The sequence below is a fragment of the Primulina tabacum genome, chromosome 9 (assembly GCF_025594145.1).
Source record: "Primulina tabacum isolate GXHZ01 chromosome 9, ASM2559414v2, whole genome shotgun sequence".
In the NCBI taxonomy this organism is placed as follows: Eukaryota; Viridiplantae; Streptophyta; class Magnoliopsida; order Lamiales; family Gesneriaceae; genus Primulina; species Primulina tabacum.
In genome coordinates, this window is record NC_134558.1 from 272,696 (window position 1) to 288,227 (window position 15,532).

The window sequence follows — 15,532 nt, forward strand, 5'->3', positions numbered from 1 at the left end:
TCGCCACACAGTAGAATATATAAAAAAAACGAAGGAAAAGATAACAAATCCGAAGTGTCATCTCCGTCCCCGGATCCGTTGTTTTTCGTATTTGTGGCTGTTCTTCGCACTCTGAATCCTCGTCTCGTGTATGCGCTCTGATTTCTCGTGATTTTCTCCAAGGCGGCTAGCTTCTCTCGTATCTTTCTTCCCCAAGACGGCCTCCTCCATTTCTGACCTAGCGGCGCATTATATAAGGCTTTCTGGAACGCCGCGCGCGCGGTGGCGCGAGTTTTGGCGCTGCTGCGCGGCTGCTTCCGTGCGCTGGCCCATGCTTGTGTGCGCGCGGTTGCGCATGAAATCGCGCGGCCGCACGTAAGCGTCTGGTCATTCGCCTATATTGGTGTGCGCGCGCCTGCGCGTGATGTGGCGCTGCTGCGCCTGCCTCTTGGGTCTTCAGGTTCGTCTGTGTGCGCGCTGTAGCGCGTGATGTGGCGCGGCCGCGCGCACACCTCTGCCAATCACCTTGCATATCATTGCGCGCGGCTGCGCGTGATCTCGCGCTGCTGCGCTCGAGGTTCTGTCCGATAATGGTTGGTTGTGCACTTATTTTCTTGGCTCACTTGGCTTCGTGTCCTCTTTTTCTCCATTCCTGAAAAGACAATCAAAACAAACCAAAAAACGCATAATTCTGTTCGAAACAAGCATAATTCAACATGGAATTTAATATACATTAAGTGCAAATCTTGCACTTATCAGTGACTATCAACATGTATTCAATCTCATATTTATATGCAAGTTGTAGATCCATGAATTATGTTACTCTATCATGTTATAAAATATCATTTCCGTTTCAATTATAACATATAAAATCACTTCAAAGATTATCATGCTCCAAAGACGCAATAAACACAATAACATAATTAAGTATGGTTAAGAATAAAATTCAGTCTTAAAAAAATCAAAACATAAATGTTTTGGGGGTTAGGATCCCCTAGATCCTAACTAATTTTGTCTCGGGGATCGATTTTTCTTCAGAATGCGCTCGCGCAGTATTAATGATCGCCTTAGCGCACTGTCTTATGTCTCATTCTTTGTTTCGTTCTTGATGCGCGCTGTGGCAGTAAAAAATTATCGTCCTACCACTCTTCCACTGTCCAACTTCTTTACTTTTCAAGCATTCGCACTGGTCGGCCAAAAATCACCGTCCTAGCATGACATGCTCTGTTATGAGGTAAAAATATTCACCTTTCTTCATACTTTTTACCTTCAAATAAACCAACACACATGAGGAGTGACCATATGAATTAACTAACAATAAAATGGTTGAAATGTGGACTCAAGATATAAACTCATGCAAAAATAGATTAAAAACAACACTATAAATTATGTAAAAACGACACCTATCGACCTCTTCATACTAACTTTTTTACTTGCCCTCGAGCAAAATAGGTTACAAGACACATAAAAAAAACTTGTTCAATGACAATCTCATGGATTACATTCACGACTCAGCAAATCTCTGACATTCTTCTCATCAATCAAAGTACAACATAAGTTATCGCACACTCTTTGAATTTTACACAATATATTTTTGCAATGAACGTGAACGTGTGTGTGCTATGTTGTTCTTAGTAGCTTGCACTTCAAATAGATTCATTCTCCAAAATTGAAACTAACTCAATCGACACATTTTTGCAAGTCTTCTTCATATAAATCCCCTCTCCACTAGTTATTCACTAGCAAAACACAGATCATCAGGACTTCATAGGTGCAAATTATAGTTCAAATGAATGCAACCAAATAAAATACAGGTTAATTAAAAAGTAGAGATTACATGGCTGATTTTGAATAACGAAAAATCAGATTTTGCATTTAATATTTCTCTACTCCACAAATTCTCCCTTTTTAGCCTAGAATAAGATTTTATTCATTTATTTGGCTCCTCCTCACTTACATCTATGTTTTTCCAAAATCCCTTTTTGCAAGAAATTTTTCTTCCACAAGTGCAATTTTTTCACATATGAACTCTCATAGGATATGAGTATGAGTTTCATTTTTTCTAAGGTTGCAATTATGAAAATCGATGTAAGGATTAATTTCATATGATTTCATGTTTCTAGGTAGGTTTAAAACAATTCAAAGGTCCAAGAAAAATGGTCTAAGTCATTTTCATGGTGCTGGTGATTAAGATATGCTTCAAAGGACGTATTCAAGTTCAACAAAAGACTGAATGCTTCTCAATTCATCCAAAAAATTTTGAACTTCATTATTATTCACACAATTTACTAGTTATAACATACATGCTTTAATAGATTCAACATTCAGACAACAATTTCATGCTTCAACAACAAGGGTGTTCTAGATTAATGAAGTGACTATAATCAATGGAAATGTTTGTCCTTAATTCATATTCATCATCGGTCAAAGGTCACCATCAAATCACTCTGAATGGTTCTCAAGTCACCCATAATTGAATTTCACTAATATTCACACGATTTGCTAGTTACAACATGCATGCTTTGATATATTCAATATTCAGACAACAATTTCATGCTTCAACAACCGTGGTGTTTTAGACTAATGAAGTGATGAATAGAATCAATGGAAATGTTTGTCCTAAATTCATATTCACCATCAACGAAAGGTCACCATCCAATCATTCTGAACTGGCTCCCACCGAGTCGACACAACTAGATGAAAACATTTATTTTTTTTTACCGAGCCCTTCCCCATACTAAAGTCATGCATTGTCCCCGTGCACTAGATGACATACAAGACGCAAAATCAATTAAACACAAACAAAATCAAGTATATGAAACAAATTAAAACAAGAAAAGAACTCCTGGTTAATTGTAAGGCAGTGAGCTTGAGGACTTCACATGGACATAAATCTTCTTATGTTGCAACGAATTTCTTATATCATCCATCTTCTACTTGCCCCTGTATATACATTGCACAAAAATTTAAGGGATTAGAAAGATCAACTCACAAAGAAACAAGAACTCAATGCATAAACTAAAAATAATTTAAATAAATAAATTATAAATAAAACACTTTGGTTTCATCACAAGTAGCACATGATTTTTAATCATCAGTTTTACCCTTAGAAATACTCATCAAAGGCTCCGTTTGGTACGTGTGATAGGATAAGTAAATGATTAATAATTAGAGTGATTAAAAAATGAGATATATTGATTAATAATATGGTGAGATAAATAACATGGTGTTTGGTATGATTTTAAAATGATGGATTAATTTTTTAAATTTTATTGTAATGACCAAAATGCCCCAAATGCTAATTAAATATATATTTCTAAAATAATTGGATATATAATTAAATATTTATAATTATAATTTACATTTATTAAAATTAATTTAAATATATTTATTAGAAATAAATTTGTAAATATGTATTTACTTTAATAATTAAAATAACAATAATATTTTGAATGTTAATGTTAAATAAAGTTTTAGTAATAATTACAATATTATTGTTTTTTCTTAAAATAATTATAAATATTCTTAAAATAATTTGATAGATAATTAAATATTTATAATTAATAATTAAAATAGTAGTATTATTTTGAATATTAATTTTAATGTTAAATAAAGTTTAGTGATATTATAATATTATTGTTTTTTAATAATTATAAATATTCTTAAAATAATTAAATAGATAATTAAATATTTATAATTATAATTTATGTTTATTAAAATTAAATATATTTATTAGAAATATATTTGAAAATATTACGGTAATAATTAAACACAATAAATTAGAATTTAATAAATATTTATTTTCATAAGAGATAAGAGGATAAAAATGTAATTTGTGGTGTGTTGATAACTTATCCCACTTAATTTGTTAGATTAATAATCAAATAATTAATCATAAAATTAGGTTTTAAACCGGATCAAAATGATTATTAATATATCTTAAAATTTTAACCAAACATTAGATAAGTATGTGATTATTCATCTATCCTTATTTAATCACATCAACCAAACACACTCAAAGAGTGGTTGATGCCAAAAGTAAGTGTCATATGACACCGCATATGGGTCTGGATTCCATATGCCTTCAAGTTTGGTTTAATATACGCATTGTACGCTCATCACCTCAACAACACTTCATACTGAATGGTAAACATGAGAAGAGAACATTGGTGCTGGCTCTTGGAAAACTAAATCTATTAAGGTCTATGATGGTGGAGGGGATGGATCCGGTGTATCTATGAGTGATACAAATCTCACTCTACTGGCCCTATATGCTTCATCATGCTCCAACATAATTGTGGAAAATCTTCATTAGATAATTCCTCCAAAATTTCTCCTGATTGAGGCTCAAAAACTGCCGAAAACTCAAACATCTCTAGATTTTCAGTTTCTTGCTAATCACTCTCACAACCTTGGTTGTTTGAGTCATCGTCGTCAAACCAAATTGGATCGATAACTGTTTGAGTATCTTTTTTCACTTCATAAACTTGGCGACCCTCAAAAATTAATGTTATGTGCTCTTCTGCACAATGACTACAAGTGGCCATCTTTTCTATGAATTCCTTAGTTGATGCCATGAACTTGTTCAACACCTCTTCAAGTCGAGTCAAAATACCTTCCTCTTTTTTATATTACAATGGCTAGTTTGAAAAATCGGGATAATGGACTTTTGGGTGGATGTTGGTGGCTCCAACCTTACAGTGAAGGATCCCAATACCAGTGATAGTCGAAATCTGCATCGTCTTGGAATCCGAATCAATAAATAAAAAGCGAAAAAAATAATAGTTAGAGAAATTTTGATACCAAAAAGAGTTTGCCAAATTATTGAATCTCTCCCATGAAGTGTATAATGGCTCTCTTTGCTGTTGGACAAAACTTGTGAATGCTTGTTGATGAAACATGTCGAAGTATTACACAAGAAAAGTTCCGACAAAAATATAATAAAATTAGTAGATCATGCAGGAAGAAAGTACAATAAATAGGATTAAAAAAAGTTAAATAAAGAATGTAAGAAAAAGTAAAATCTATCAATTTAAATCCCTGACAACGACGCCAAAAAAAGTTCGGGCTTTTATAACACAATAACTTATAACAATTAAATATTTTTAAGATACTCGATGTTATCGCAAGTCTACGTGTCAAGTTTTAATAAAATGTGACAAGTACGAGTATCGTCTCACATACAATGATTTGACCAATTTATCTCAAATACAATTCTTTAGTCAACTAAAAATAAAAGTGAATTAATTATTAAACTAAATTAATATCGAAATAAAATTATGAAACAAATGCAATAACATAAATTAAAATAATAAACAAATAATTGTTAAGATCTCGGTTCACTTAGCTTCAAACTTCTCTAATGAATGAATTTCAATCCATAAGTCATGCTTTTGACGGGATTCTATAATCTATCAATATACTATATCAAGTTGTATTAATCTAATCAACAAAATGTAGAAATCAAGTGTCCTTGTGTTATACAACAATTGCGATTGCATTAACAAACTATAAAATACTCTAGCTTTCGATTTTTTATCTGTGACTATCAACATGTAGTCAAACTCATATGTCTATGAAAGTTGTAGATCCATGAATTGCGTTATTCTATCATGTTATAAAATCTTATTTCAATCTCAATTATAACATATAAAATCATTTTGTAGTTGATCATGTTCCGAAGATTCAATAAACACAATAACATAATTAAGTATGCTTAAGAATAAAATTTAATATATATATAAAAATCAAAACATAAATGTTTGGGAGGTAGAATCCCCTAAATCCTAATGAAAAGAAAAGAGAATGAGAAAAACTGCGAAATTCTTGTTCTTCGGTTGAGTTCTCTTGTTCTCCTTCTTGTGGCTCTCCCCTTTTGGTGGCTCCTCTGCATATCTGATCTCTTCCTTCTTGTATTAGGACTGCTCATATTTATAGACGCAAAATTTGAGTCCATAAAAGTCAAGAAATCCGAGCAAATCTTTTTTTCTTTTTGCATCGCTCTGGGGCGATCAGAAATTTACCGCTCTAGCTTGAGACGTTCTATCCCGATCATCGATTTTTCTTCCGAGCATGCTAGGGTGGTATTAAATGACCGCCCTAGTGTGCTATCTTCTATCTTATCCTTCATTTCGTCCTTGATTCACGCTGGGATGGTCAAAATCACCCCCTAATGTGCCCTCCACTGTCCAGCTTCTTCACTTTTCATGCATTCGCACTGGGGCGGAAAAAATATCGTCCTAGCATGACATGCTCTGTTATAAGGTACAAGTTTTCACCTTTCTTCAATACTTTTGACCTACAAATCAACCAACATATATGAGGAGTGACCGTATACGACAAACAAAAAAATTACTGAAACGTGAACTCAACACATAAACTCATGAAAAATGAACGAAAACAACAGTATAAACTACGTAAAAACAACATCTATCAGAGAAGGAGGCGTTGGGGGCGACATCGGAGGAGGTGGCGATGGAGGATGAGGTGGCAATGGGGGAAGAGGTGGTGGTGGTGGAGTGTGAGGTCAGTTATAACAGAGGTCATCATCTATCATTCTCTTTATTAACTAAGCTAGCTAATCCATAGTGAGGTTCACCAGATTTCTCCCTTGATTACGATGATGACTAGCCTCATCTTCTCTATGAATAATTCTTCTTCCTCTTCCTCATCCAGCCATATCTTCAACTCGAGTTCCAACATACGAAGCCAATTGATGTTGATAAAAATCGTGATACCTGCAGAAGGGACCGATCGCGCTTCATGAGGTATGCGGTCGGAACAGAAATTACCTGAAAGAATGAGCGAGAACATTAAAAGAGGACCGAAAAGTTTTTTAGGCGTATACCATCCGACGCTTAAGTCAGTGATTGAGAAAAATATTGAGAGTTCTTGTGTGTAATCAATATGAGTATTCGTATGAGAAGAGTTTTCATATGAGTATATTTCTTTCAAGACTAAAACTACTGTCTTTATAGAATTCCATATGAGTATATTTCTTTCACGACTAAAAATACTGTCTTTATAGAATTCAAAATCTCTTGTAACTTTTTCCTTGTCGTACTCTAAATTCTCATAATCTTATATAAGATTAGATCAAATATTTATGATATTTCTTCCTTATTGAACTTGTACGCTTGACTATGGGATCATTCAATACTCGAACTCTGCTGCCGCGTAGTGAGCTAACATTGGTCCTCCCAAGAGCTCGGCTCGGGATGTCACGCCCCGAAATTCGGGATTTGACACCGGCGTCGTTTAACAATCACACAATTGAAACAACCAGCCTCGTAGCATAGTATAAACCGAAATACCAGTTTATTAATCATAATCTCAAAAACCAAAGTCTTTACAACTGAAATAACTAATGAAATAAATGCGGAAACGTTTTTACATAAAACTTGAGTACCAAAATTCAGAAACCTATTTACTAGAAACTCTCGAGATTAAAACAATTCACCAGCCCCAAAATTGTTCTGATTCTTCTTCTTCAATCTGCTCTTCGGATTTATCTGGGAAGGTTGTAAGGGGTGAGTATTTTGGGAAATACTCAGCAAGTGGGCGCCGTTCGAGTACAACAAAACAACATGCAATTTCGAAATATACATACCATGCAAACATAATTCTTATCACGTGCGCATCATTAACCCGACACTGAGATTCATCTACTTTCAATGGTTTACTGATATCAGTCCCTAATTTTTACTCCTCTAAGGGAACGAGGCCGTATAGCGGTTATCTCCCCCACCGCGTAAGGGTACGTATGGTTGGGATTCCTACCCAAATCAAGTTGAATTCTCACAGTGTCAAAACATTTATTCATGCAAAATATCGTAACCAGAAGGGTGTAGAAGAAGAATTGTACTCGCCCGAATTTTTATAAAACCGAAAATATATGCATCGAAATTCAATAATTTAAAACAAGCCCACTTACCTTAAATTCTTGATGAAAAACCTAAAAAGGCTAGGGTTCTTCGAAATTCCTACTTCACTGGTTGGACGGCGGCAGGGCTTCGCTGCGCTCGAAAATTCCTAAGGAGACTAGAGCACAAATTTTCGAAAATTTGGTGTGATATGTGGTGTGATTTTCGAGTCTACAGGGCCCTCCTATTTATAGGAGTTGGTTGCTATCGTGATCGAGTGATATCGCGTTTGAATCTGAATCAAATCTTTATCGAGAATTGTGATCTATCCGTGATATAAATTCGAACTCTAAATCTTTTATCTCTCAATTTTTCGAAATTCTCAAATATATACACTGTAAATTTCGAATTCTAGGGATTTTATTATCCTTTGCCTGATTTTTATCCCGGTATCTCCATATCAACTCAAATCTTAGGCATTTATCTGCGAAATTTCAAATAATAATATACACGATATTATTATTCACTCAATCTTGGTAAAATCTTACAAATCTCACATCCTCAAATGAGATAAATCCTGGTATCCAAAATATACTATCGTGATAAAACTTAAATGATAAAACTTAAAATTCTTGGATTTTACATCCCTCCCTCCTTATGGGAAGTTTCGTCCTCGAAACTTGGGTTGGCTTGGTCTCCGAAGAGGTACGAGTATTGGTCCCTCATCCTTTCTTCTAGCTCCTACGTGGCTCCTCTTTCCGTGTGGTTAGACCATTGTACCTTGACGTAGGGAATGATACGTCGCCTTAGTACTTGGTCCTTGGTGTCCACAATTCTGATGGGAACTTCTTCGTACTTCAGCTCTTCTCCCAAGTTACTTTCGATCATGAGCGGTTCTGCTTCCAACACGTGGCTTGGGTCCGAGATGTATTCCCGTAGTTGGGACACGTGGAAAACGTTGTGAATTCTAGACATGCTTGGTGGCAGGGCCAATATGTATGCTAGTGTGCCCACCTTTTCCAAAATCTCAAAGGGTCCCACATAACGAGGGTTCAGCTTCCCGGCTTTACTGAATCGGACCACTCCTTTCATATGCGAGACTTTTACGTCGGCCTTCTTGCCGATATTGAATTCCACTGGCCTTATTTTCAGATCTGCCCAACTCTTTGGTCGATCTTGAGCTGCCTTGAGTTTCTCTCGGACTACTGTAATCTTGCCTATTGTTATCTGTACGAGTTCGGGTCCTACTATTGCTTTTTCTCCCACTTCATCCCAATATAAGGGTGATCGGCATTTTCTCCCATACAGGGCTTCGTATGGAGCCATCCCAATACTGCTGTGATAGCTGTTATTATAAGCAAACTCGATCAATGGTAGATGATTGCTCCAATTGCTACTGAATTCCAGAGCGCAGGCTCGCAGCATGTCTTCCAGGGTTTGAATTGTTCTCTCGGTTTGGCCATCGGTTTGTGGGTGATAGGCCGTACTAAGAGTCACTTTAGTTCCCATGGCCCCCTGAAAGCTCTTCCAAAAACGTGAGACGAATCTTGGGTCTCTGTCAGACAGGATGCTCACTGGTACTCCATGAATTCGTACAATATTATCCATATACAGTGTAGCCAACTTGTCCAGATTATAGTTCATACGGACGGGTAGGAAGTGTGCAGATTTTGTAAGTCTATCTACAATTACCCATATTCCGTCTTGACCTTGCCTCGACTTTGGTAACCCCACCACAAAGTCCATGGAGATGTGTTCCCACTTCCACTCAGGTATCTCCAATGGTTGCAATAATCCTCCAGGTTGTTGGTGCTCTGCTTTGACCTGTTGACACACTTGGCATTCAGAGACAAATTCTGCCACGTCTCTTTTCATTCCATTCTACCAAAAATTGCTTTTATGATCTCTGTACATCTTCGTACTCCCTGGATGGACTGAAAACTTGGATTTGTGTGCTTCTGACAGTATTTCTTGGCGAAGGTTATCGCATTCTGGTACACACAGTCGCCCTTTCATCCACAGGACTTCTTTGCCATCAGTTTGTAGATCTTGAGACTTCCCGCTTTCGACTTGTTGATAAGGCCAAATCTTACAAAGATTTTAGGGATTTGATTTGATAATATTTGCCCTTATCTAGACTTTTTATCTCTAATTATGTGCTTAATTGAATCAATTATTGTAGATTTAAATAAAAGATGAAAAATGATTAAATTTAGAAATAAAATAAATTTACAAAACTTCAAAAGAAAAAATATTAAAAGAAAGGAAATAAAATATTTTTATTTTATTATCTTGATATTATTGAAGTTATTGATAAAGATGAAGTCTAATCTTTGAAAATAAAATATATAATTTTATTATCTACAAGGTTTAATTGGAGATGGGCTTAAAAAGAATACAGAGAGAAGGCCCATTAAAAAGAATAAAAGGGGGCAGAAGCGTACAGAAGAAAGGAAGTGCCAAAACAGTGCCGTAATAGCAGCCGAGAACAGAAGTACAGAAGGAGACGGAATAGGAGAATAGCGCGGAAGAAGAAAAAAAGGGAGGAAGAAGGAAGGCAAAACCAGCGAGGAATTCCTCACACATACAAATTACAGAGAATCTCTTTCCATTCTTTCTTAATCAAGTTTTCTGCATTGAATTTAAATAGTGAATTGCAATTTTATTTTAAGTTTATGGAGTATATTTTTATAGACTAAGGCCATGATAGGGCCGACACATATTATTTTTTGATGTTTTGAGTTTGATTCAATTAGATTATTTATTTTATTCATTGATTGATGTCGTTTATCACGTGTTCTTTTAATCTGGCCAATTAAATAGAATATTTGTTGGTTAATCTAAAACCGGAAGGCGATAGATTAATATTTGCTTCACACATCAATCAACACATGGTTAAATTGACTAGAAATAGTATTCGATTTCAGTGTGCGACTTTAGGTTGAAAAACTGGAATTTCACAACGATCTAATGCGGTTAAATCTAATTAAATTCAGTTAGGAATAATTGGACTGTTAGATTTAATTAGGTTTATTAATTCGAGGAATCGTTTAATAAATAATTTTGGGAATTCCGTCGTGAATTAAATAATTAATTTATTGAATATGAATTTGACACGTAGATTATAAATTGTCTCGGTACCGTTGTGCGTCTTAGTCGTTTTTAAATAATTTGAATTTTCATCTAAATTAATAGTTTGGATTAGTTTTGCTTTAGTTAATTTATTTAAATCGTGTTATTTAGTTTTAATTAATTTATCTCCCATCATTTGAATTTTATTAGCCTGAATTAGGAAAAATAATTCATATTCTAGTAATTAAACATCGATCTCTGTGGGTACGATACCTGGACTCATCTCCAAATACTATAACTTGACCTAGTCCGCTTGCTAGATTTATTCCCAACCGAAATCGTCGGTCAAGTTTTTGGCGCCGTTGCCGGGGATTGAATTGTTTAATATTAGGATTTATTATTTTCTTGAGATTAGGTTTTTATTTAATTTTGTTGATTTTACGCATATTCGTACGTTTAAAGTTTGTTTATTTATTTTCAGGGATTATCTTACTGTGCATGAGCCGTGCTAAAGGAAGGACAGAATTGGAGCCATTTGATCCAGAGATTGAGAATACTTTTCGACGGAGACGTAGAGCACAAAGGGAGAAATCCTCAGACTTTGACGTAGAAGAACAATTAAAACAAGAGGAGAAAGTTGAAACAGCAGGGATGGAAGTAATGGACAACGAGGAAGATGATCGCACTGTCTATGATCTTACTAGACAAACCACTGGAGGTTATGGTTCTAGCATCACTCGCCCTACCGTGGAAGCAAATAATTTTGAGTTGAAGCCATCCATCATTCAAATGATACAGTATCAAGTGAGATTTGGAGGATCACAGACCGAGGATCCTAATGCACATCTGGAGGGATTTCTATCTATCTGTGACACAATCAAATTCAATGGAGTGAGCACGGATGCCATAAGATTGAGACTATTCCCTTTCTCTTTGCATGGTGAAGCAGCAGAATGGCTCACAGATCTACCAGCTGGTTCTATTACTACATGGAATGGTTTGGTGGAAATGTTCATGAATCAATATTTTCCACCCACCAAGCTAGCACAACTGCGTATGGATATTTCATCTTTTTGCCAGAAGGATGGGGAGACATTACATACATCTTGGGGAAGATTTAGAAAGATGTTGAGGAGGTGTCCTCAACATGGTTTCTCTTCATCTGAACAAGCTCAGATTTTCTATAACGGAGTAGATCCTTCTGTGCGTTCCATGCTAGATGCGGCAGCCAATGGTAGCTTATACAGGAAGACTCCACGAGTTGCACTTGAAATAATTTCAAATATGGCTGAAAATAGTGCGGGTTGGACAGATATTATTGGAGAAAAGAAGGCAGGAGTTCTTGAAATGGATGTGTTGAATGCACTTACTGCTAAGATTGATGGGTTGGCCCATCAATTCTCTCAGCTGAAATCAAATCAAGCAAATCAGGTCCAAGGAATAGTCATCGAGGAACAACCTATTTTTGATGAAGAAGCATTGAATTTTGTGGGGAATCAATGGAGACAACAATCAAATCCATACAGTTCCACATACAATCCAGGATGGAAGCATCACCCTAATTTGTCTTGGAAGAATACGGAGAATTCCCTTAATCCAACACATATTCCTCCACTGCCCATTCCTCAACAAGTGAGACAACAAGGATTATTGGTACCTGCAGCACCTCCAGGATTCAAGCAAGAAGATCAACGACCAATTTATGAGGATTTTATGATGAAACATATTGTGGGAATGGAGACGAGACTGCAGAATCATGATGCTATCTTACGAAGGTTGGATGCTCAAATGGGTCAAATAGCCAATCAATTAGCAAATCGACCCCTTGGAACACTACCAAGTGATACTGAGAAAAATCCGAAAGGAGTGAATGCAGTGAGTACAGTGATCAAGGCCGAGGAAGAGGAACCAAAGAGGCAGAATTCTACAGATATGGAGGCAAAGAATGATGGAGGAATGAAACCAAAAATGGAAGATGCTAAGGAACAGAACACTCAGACTACACGGAAGACAGGTAAGAAAGGTAAGGAATTTGATTCTAATGATAATATTGATATTAATACACTTCCTTTCCCTCAAAGAGCAAGGCAACTACAATTGGATCAACAATTTTCAAAATTTCTTGAAGTTTTTAAGAAATTGCACATAAATATTCCTTTTGTAGAGGCTTTGGCTCAAATGCCTTCTTATGCTAAATTCTTGAAAGATATTTTGACTAAAAAGAGGAAACTTGTTGATTTTGAAACTGTTAAGCTTTCTGAGGAATGTTCAGCTACTTTGCAAAATAAATTACCTCCAAAGCTTAAGGATCCAGGTAGTTTCTCCATTCCTTGCACTATAGGTAATTCTAATTTTAACAAAGCATTGTGTGATCTTGGTGCTAGCATAAATCTTATGCCTTGTTCCTGCTTTGAGAAATTGGGGATTGGAGAAGTTAAACCAACCACTATTTCCCTTCAACTTGCTGATAGGTCTATTAAATATCCTAGAGGGGTTATAGAGGATGTTTTGGTTAAGGTTGATAAATTTATATTTCCAGTTGACTTTGTTGTGCTAGACATGGAGGATGATCGTGAGATCCCCCTAATTTTAGGTCGTCCTTTCTTAGCTACTGGAAGAGCTCTCATAGACGTGCAAAAAGGTGAGTTAGTTTTGAGGTTGAATGATGAGAAGGTAACTTTTAATGTCTTTCGTAGTATGAAATATCCTGGATCTTCTGATTGTTATAGAATAGATGCTATTGATGATATTGTTGAGTGTAGTGTGCAGGATACTTTGATTGAAGACCCACTGGAAAAGCTTTTGGTTAGCCCAAAGTCCACGGAATCCAGCAGAAAAGAAGTGGAGGAATGTATGAACTACTTGGAGGGATCAAAGCCTTTGCCAAGATCGGTGAATTCGAAGATTGGGGAGCTTGGACATATTCCAAAATCACTTAAACCTTCCATAGAAGAACCCCCATTCCTCGAACTCAAACACTTCCTCCTCATTTAAAATATTTATTTTTGAAGGAAGAAGAATTCTTCGAGGAATTCCTATGCGAAGATGAGGCAGAAGAGAAGTTGGAGGATGTAGAAGAACACAAGTCGAAGGATTTGAACTCATATATGGTCTTAACATATATTCCACCAGCAGATTATTTATTTCCATCAACGCAAACTCAAGAATATTACATCCTCTACGAGCTTTATCATAGATTAGATTGTTCTTCCCCTAATAATCAGTCTTTGCCGAGTGTTGTTGGAGCGACGAGCGTGCAATGTCAATATCATGCCAAGCTTGAGGGCACATATAATCAAGACCCATATGTAATATTGTATGATATTTACTATGGGCGTAAGCCGCTATTTGATGGATGTTTCTCCGTTGTCTAGCTATAGACAAGAAATTTAGCGCTTGCTGGGAGGCAACCCAGTGATTTATTTTATTTCGTTTCATTTTATTTTTTTTATTTTTTTACTTTTTCATTCTATTAGGTTAATTCTCTGTGATTTTGGTATGTGTAGGGAATATTGGAATGAAGGAATATGATTTAGATTCTGGAAAAGCTAAACTGTTGAAATAAAAGATTTTCAGCACTGAGGAATTCTACCATCCCCATGTAACAGTCCATGGAATTTAAAGCAACACTGTCAGGGAAGTGTTCTCTTGCTATTCTGCACCCAACTTTTATATTCTTTTTGAATGGCATGACACTGAGGGCAGTGTAAATCTAAAGTGTGGAGGGGAGATTTGATTTGTGTTTGTTTCACGTCACCACACTTAGCATGTGCTTCAATATTTAATCCTCGAGTATGAAATTTTTTCTGGTTATTCTTTGAGAAACTGCACTTGTGATTACATGACATACTAATTGACTTCCTAGATTTTTGATCACTCGAGAGATTGAATCACACCTAGAATTGATTGAGATGAGCTGTAGTTGTAGCCGAAGGATTTGAGCACAAACTAGTTTTGTATCATATTTTGAGACATAATCTATGCACTTTAGGTCATACTTATATGAATTAATCGTGAATTAGTAAAAGGTGAGCTCATAAAAAAAATTGAAAAAAAAAGAGAGAAAGAAAAGAAATAATCTAGAACTTGTCTGATTATCTTTCGAGGCGAAAATACGGAGGAAAATGACTTAGGGATGATTTAGGCGATCTTTGGACCGTTTGAGCCTTTTGAGCCTACCAAATGCATCATTTATATCTCTAGTATCCTCTTTTGAGCCTATAAAAAATCGAATGGAGTGTGTCAAAGACATACAATTAGCCACCATTCGTATTCTTTCAAAATCCCACATCAACTACCCAATTTTAGCTCATACACTATTCCTCTACCTTAATTTTGAGAGAAATAAACCCCTTTAGCGCTTTAAAATTTTCAATAACTCCCATGTGTTGATAATTGATAAGAAAAAGTTGGAGGAATTTGAAAAAAAAAAATCATGAAGAATGAGAAAGGGATTGATGAAAAGATATATATAATTATAAAAAAAAAGGAGGAGGAATGAATGTTGTATGATGTGGTTATGAAAAAAAACTAAAAGGGAATTTTGTTGAAGATGAAAAAGTTAGCTGGAGGAATGATGAAATTCAATGAGGAGGAAGATAAGAGATGAAGGAATGCGC

The 15,532-nt window shown here is 35.7% G+C and overlaps 1 protein-coding gene across 1 annotated transcript; it reads left to right on the top strand.

Annotated features, from left to right (window-relative positions):
- The first annotated feature begins 11,411 nt into the window (after positions 1–11,411).
- Positions 11,412–13,614, top strand: LOC142556389 (uncharacterized). Its single transcript, XM_075667849.1, has 3 exons — positions 11,412–12,927; positions 13,276–13,554; positions 13,610–13,614. Exons 1-3 carry the CDS (start codon positions 11,412–11,414, stop codon positions 13,612–13,614), a joined length of 1,800 nt encoding a protein of 599 aa, XP_075523964.1.
- Positions 13,615–15,532: the final 1,918 nt, after the last annotated feature.